Below are 6,106 nucleotides of genomic sequence, written 5' to 3'. Positions count from 1 at the left end.
CAATTGTTAAATTCATTAAGCTCTGATATTTCCAAAATCTGATAGGGCAAACATATTATCATATGTTTGACTATCATTTGTGTCTAGATTGAAGTTTTAAAAATTGAAAAAAATAGGGACTTAGAATGATCCAATTATAGAATATATACTCTACAATTGTAAGTATAACACATGATTAATAATTGAATTTAACCAAACGAATTTAATTGCTATTGTCCGCCTGTTTGAGTGAGAACTAAAATTTCAAAATTCAAAAAGTACAGAGACTAAAATTGACCAATTTGAAAAATATAAGAACTAAAACTGATTGAGTTACATGGACTAAACCCACAATTTTCATAAAGTGCAAGGACTAATAGCAAAATTTAACTATTAGAATTTCTTCTAATTGCAAGAGGTTGTAATTGCTACCATAGTAATTACACTTTTTTTTCAATCACTTTGTAGATTTTAAAAACACCTTATGGTATAGAAACGGTCTTCTTTGATACATAATTTAAAAGGAGTATTTTTATAATTTTATAACTGAATTGATTACTATTAAGGGTGATAGCAACTCGATAAAATGGGAAATTTTAGCTCCTTTAATTAAACTTAATTAATTAAAAGAAACAAAAACAGCAAACTATTCACCAAAAAAGCTTCATTTTTGCATCTCATTGTCCTTAAATCTGTCATAACAAAGAAACTCTCCATTAACAAAGAAAGATGGCTAAAGCTTTGTCCTCTGTACAGTACTCTATTGAAAATGGACCTATATTTTGCTTGTTTGGCAGGCGAGAAAATTTAGAATAAAAAAACAACAGAAAAACAAACTGACAAAATGATCAAATGATGGTGCCGACATAGCCAATGCCTGTAATGAAGAAGGTAATGGTTTGTAGCCAAAGGTATATGAAGTAATTGTTCTTCCCGTACATAAAATCAAAGCACCCACATAGGAAAAGGAATGCTGAAAATCCTAACTCCAATTTGTTTAATCTGTTTTCATAGAACAAGAAAAAACAAGCAATTAGTTCAATTTTTTAAAATTTGAGTATAGTAAGGGACTAAAATCATAATTTAACATATATAGAATCATGGGAATTTATGAGGGTAAAAGTATTATTAACCCTTTTATTCAAAAAATAGTAAATTAGTCCATTTGTATTGTTAAAAACTGTGGTAGGCTATGTTCATAAAGTGAGACTAAAAGGAGAATTATTTCATTTAACTAAGGAGGCTGAGGAATCTACACCTGACTTTGTCCCGATTATCTTTGTATCAAATATAAATTCTTTATAATGATTCGTTGACTATAAATATTATATAAAGATGTGGATTCAAGTGTACTTAAATGAGTCTTACCTATCCGTAAATTTTGATCTACATCTCTTTACCGCTTTGCTATTGGTCTTGTTTTTATTAGCTTCAGCGACTTTCTTCGCTACATCTCCAAGCTTCTCGGTGACGACCCACTCGTTGGCTCGGCCGGTCTCGAAGAGACCGATGAGTGTCGCTTTTGTCCGATGCAACGACATCGCGTTCTCGAAAAGAATCCAATAAAACAATAGGTGAATGGACCTACAAAATACCCCAACACATACAAAACATTAAATATATTTTTCTAGAGAGTTCTTGAAGCATCATATCTCGGATCGTATTTCACTGTACCTAGGAGTGCCTACGGAATTTAAGATGGTGATGATGGAAGGGATATAAACCGAACCCCATATAGGAACTTTAACCTCAGGGACTAGAATGGTTAAAGGGAGGACCACACAGTAAAAAAAGAAAGTGACCATGTGAGCAATGATTTTTCTGACGAAGAAGAAGCTGTAAATTACGTATAGTTTCTTCCAGAATCTCACTTTCTGCAACAAGGTAAAAAGTTAAAAAATCAATTAATTTAGTTTATAAGATAAAAATTTACAGCAATGCCTTTGTTTTTTTACCTTGTTTGTGATGATCTCCCCCACCATTTTTCTGAACAAATTTGCAGGGCCACATGACCATCTATGTTGCTGGAAACGAAAGGCCTTGAAAGTACTTGGAAGTTCACTTTTTACCTAATAAGATAAAATGTAATTTGGATTTTAAGTTTGGATTATTTCGGACATGAGATATTAAGCATAAAGTTTAGTCAGTTTGAATTCAGATCGTTTTGAGTTTGTGTCAATAATAAATCAGGTTAAATTAAATTTGAGTTTTGAATTGATCTAAACTTTATGATTCGGGTCAAAATTAACAAAATTACCTACATGTATATACATGTTAGATATGAATGCTTGTAGTAAAATGAAGAATCGAAACAATCAGATACCTGAAGGTCACCAAGGTAAAGAAATTTCCATCCCCTAAGACTAGCTCGGACCGCAAGGTCCATGTCCTCCACGGTGGTTCTATCTTTCCATCCACCTGCCTCATTAATGGCTGCTATTCTCCATATACCAGCAGTTCCTGCATTTGGATCATGTATAAGTTAATACAATGTTATTAGTGCCTGTTGAGGGAAGATTGACTCTTTCGAGAGAAATCTTCAAAATGTCATTTGTTCGAAGTTTGATCTCTCAACGGGTCATTATTGTCTTCGGTCAGTGTTTTATCTCCCGACTCTGACGAGAGTCTAAGTGCTTGAGGGTTCTTGAAGAGACGGCAAATTCAACAGAGTGAGAGCACCTAGTCGCCTACCAAGCGCAAATACTCACATTTTCTTAATAAATGATAATACACAGTCTGCTTCTTCAAGCACTTACAAGGCGTTTTCACTCTGTCAAACCCACCGAGTCAAACACTCACACTCTTCGTAAAAATCCCAATATCTCTCAACAAAGCTGGAAGTTTTTTACCATTAAAACCGAAGAAAGCATGAGTTGCTGATCCAACTTCTTGTTCCACTGTGAAATGGTAATCCAATGACATCTCTTGCATTCTTGTTAGCAAGCATTCGTCGGCATTCACTAAAAAAAAAATCCGAACTCAATAATTAACTCATAATTTCAGTTAATTAATTAACCAAAATAAATCTAAAAATATTTCGTAAATTTATACAGAATTTTTCAAAATCACTATTAAAAGGATATATTATGTTTTACATTTAAATATATAATAAAATTTATCGAGTCTTATCTCAATTATCATTATTAATTTGTCAAAAATGAAAACACTACTTGACTGCTGCTGTGATGGAAATGACATTTATGGCCTCTTATCAGTTAAGATTACCCTGCTCCTGACCAATTTTGGTCGTTAACCAAGAGAGCAAAATCAGACCAATTTTTGTTCTTTTATACTGAAATGACAAAACCACCCAGAAGTTTATAGGTCAAAGAAGACAAAAGCTTTATTAATGATTGGAATGTCTAAATTCTTTACTAGTATAAACTTTATAGGTCAAATTTCAGATTTAGTTTATACACTTTGACCTTTTTATAATTTGGTCCCTTTATTTTTATTATATAATTAATTAACCTTACCAACATAGACTTCCGAACCGAAACAATTAGCAGTGTTAACTATTTAAACTGACGGATAACATTAGGAAAACAACGAATCAAATTATATGAAATTAAATTATAAGGACTAAATATCATGTTTTTATCATGGTGGAGGGACCAAAGAAAAAACAAGACCAATTTTTTATGCTAAATTCTCAAAGATGGGTCCCATTAACCGTGATGGAAGGCTGAGTGGGTCCCAACTTGATTAGTGGGGTACTTTTGATTATTTTTTTGCCTGGGACCCACACCCCTCAGCCGACAAAAACCAAAGACATAATTTCATTGTCCAAATAAAAAAATGTTTTATTTTAACACCACCGACACAATTAAACACAAACTTAAGCAGTAATGTAATTGAAAAGGATTAATTCTCAAACTAGTCCTCAAATCATACTGTTTTTCTATTTAGGTACATAAAGTTTTTTTAAGTCAAAAGTATACTTCGAATATCAATTTTGTCTCATCTACCAAAAACTGCATGGTATCAAATTTTAGGGTAAAATGACACAAGTTTAAGTAGAAATGAACCCCTTATGGACACCTCAAAAATTTGGAAAATTATCATTAAGATCTTCAAAATTTTGGAGAGTTTTAGTTAAGTCTCTCAAAAAATTTGAAATTTTTAATTGAACCCCAAAACTTAATGTCAAGATATGCTACTATTTAAGTATCACATTTGACCCTAAAAAGCTTAAAAGATTTGCATTTAAGCCTGATTAAAAAGATGATTAAATGATAAAAAAATAAGAAGTTTAGGATTTAATGTTTAGAGTTACCGAATCTCCAACGAGCTTGAACTAGAGCAATGTCAGGGTTATGATCCAAAAAGGGGATACTTTTTCTAAGGAAATCGGGATCCGGTCTGAAATCGGCATCGATAATGGCTACATATTCACAATGTTTCACATAGCTCCTCTTTAACCCTTCTTTTAAAGCACCAGCTTTGTAACCTGTTCGGTTTTCTCTTATTTGGTACGTTATGTTTATGCCTTTGCTTGCCCACCTTTGGCACTCTTGCTCCACCATTGACTGCATTAAAAAAAACATTTTCATAGCTTGAAAATCGAGATCTTTTAAGGTTAAATTGTAATTTTAGTTCTTATATTATGCTCAAAATTTTGAGATTTAGGGGTTGTTCATAGTTTCAAACCCTAGATTAGGTGCTAGCTAACAACTTGAGGATAATGCAAGAACTTTTTTATTGTTCCCCTGGCTAGTTGACACGGGCAAACTTAACAATTTTATGCTAAGAAGGTTAAATTGAAATACTAAAGGTCTAAAAATGCAATATAACCATATTATCCTCGACTTGGAATTGTGTTTTCAAGAAAAAACACATCCGCATTTTAACCGGAACTGATGATATTATAGGGATTTGAGCATAATAGAGGGACCGGAACCATAATTTGACCATTAAGAAAAGATGGCCCTGTACTTAACCTTGATTGCAGAGTCAGTTGAATCATCAAGTACTTGTATAACAAGACGATCGGACGGCCATGAAAGTCCACAAGCTGCTCCAATGGAGATCTTATAAACCTGTTGAAACACACACACACACACACACAAAAAACCCTAAACTTTCTGTTTTAGCAACGAAAATCCAGAAATAAAAAATTGCAGAAAAAGGACCTCTTTTTCATTAAACATTGGTATTTGCACCAAAACGACCGGAAAATTCGAGCTACCGTGCTCTTCATCGTCTTCAATAGGCACAAACTTATACCGTTCCTCTGGTTTTTTCCAAAAAAGCTTTACGAGGACAATGACAATCCCCATATAAACCCTTTCCATAAACAACATAAGCGCCATGCCTAAACAAATATAAACCGAAAGTTTCAACATAGGGACTAACAATGGTGCTTTAATCAATTCCCACATCAAGCCCAGTTGACTCGTTACATCATCTCGATTCACTAGAAATGATTGTGGAATCAGTAGCTTTGGTGATATCTGATCCATCTATGCTTTTCTTTATTTTTTATTGTAAAAAACAGGGGATTTTTTGAAATGAAAAAAAAAAACCCTTTTAACAAAGAGAATCTCTCACTGGTTTGTTGATGTTTGGCAATAAAAATGAAGCCCCCTGTTTGAGAAACAGAGTGAAGTGAGGCAATGATAATGCCAATGGAGAGGATGAGAGACTCTCTTGCGGGTAGAGAAACAGAGTAAAGAGGGGGTTCTTTTATGGTGTAAGAAATGGTCATATTTGGAACTTTAAATTTATTTACTAAGAAAATCTTACACCTTATTTTTAGTTAAAAACTATTTTGATAGAATCAATTTTTATTATTTTTTAATAAATAATTAATTTAAATCCTAACTAATTAACTAAAATAAGTTCTCATTCAGTTATTAACTCACTCTAAATTTAATCGAAATCTAAATTTATTATTGAAGAAAAATTATTCGTAATTTATATATTAGGTTAATTGAGTTATTGAAATAACCTAGAATTATTCATAACCTCTCACTAACTCATAAATAGGAGACGTTTTAGCGCACTCAAGCTCGCGTCGCTTTAATATCAAACAATTCCATCGAATTGAGTATGATTATATGCGTGATAACATATACTATACCAGGAGTATCAATGATCCCGATTGTTGCAATTAGTTTAGCTTCTA

General features: G+C 32.7%; 1 protein-coding gene across 1 annotated transcript; it reads right to left on the bottom strand.

Moving 5' to 3' along the window:
- Positions 1 to 628: 628 nt before the first annotated feature.
- On the bottom strand, positions 629 to 5,675 carry LOC107932520 (glucomannan 4-beta-mannosyltransferase 2). The gene is made up of 9 exons (XM_016864549.2): positions 5,112 to 5,675; positions 4,920 to 5,018; positions 4,256 to 4,508; positions 2,829 to 2,939; positions 2,303 to 2,439; positions 1,935 to 2,048; positions 1,654 to 1,853; positions 1,348 to 1,563; positions 629 to 981 (listed from the first exon to the last, which is right to left on the bottom strand). The coding sequence occupies exons 1-9, from the start codon at positions 5,439 to 5,441 to the stop codon at positions 828 to 830; spliced, it is 1,614 nt and encodes a 537-aa protein (XP_016720038.2). The 5' UTR covers positions 5,442 to 5,675; the 3' UTR covers positions 629 to 827.
- Positions 5,676 to 6,106: the final 431 nt, after the last annotated feature.

This window comes from Gossypium hirsutum, chromosome D08 (genome assembly GCF_007990345.1).
Source record: "Gossypium hirsutum isolate 1008001.06 chromosome D08, Gossypium_hirsutum_v2.1, whole genome shotgun sequence".
NCBI classification, from domain to species: domain Eukaryota; kingdom Viridiplantae; phylum Streptophyta; class Magnoliopsida; order Malvales; family Malvaceae; genus Gossypium; species Gossypium hirsutum.
This window is presented reverse-complemented; position numbering and strand designations above follow the sequence as displayed.

What these genes read in the sequence shown, in the direction of transcription:
- LOC107932520 (XM_016864549.2), bottom strand. Translation starts at nt 5,441, where the DNA reads ATGGATCAGATATCACCAAAGCTACTGATTCCACAATCATTTCTAGTG. An exon ending in CAATGTTTAATGAAAAAGAG is followed by an intron (nt 5,019 to 5,111) that starts GTCCTTTTTCTG and finishes GTGTTTCAACAG; the next exon opens with GTTTATAAGATCTCCATTGG. An exon ending in AATTCCGTAGGCACTCCTAG is followed by an intron (nt 1,564 to 1,653) that starts GTACAGTGAAAT and finishes GGTATTTTGTAG; the next exon opens with GTCCATTCACCTATTGTTTT.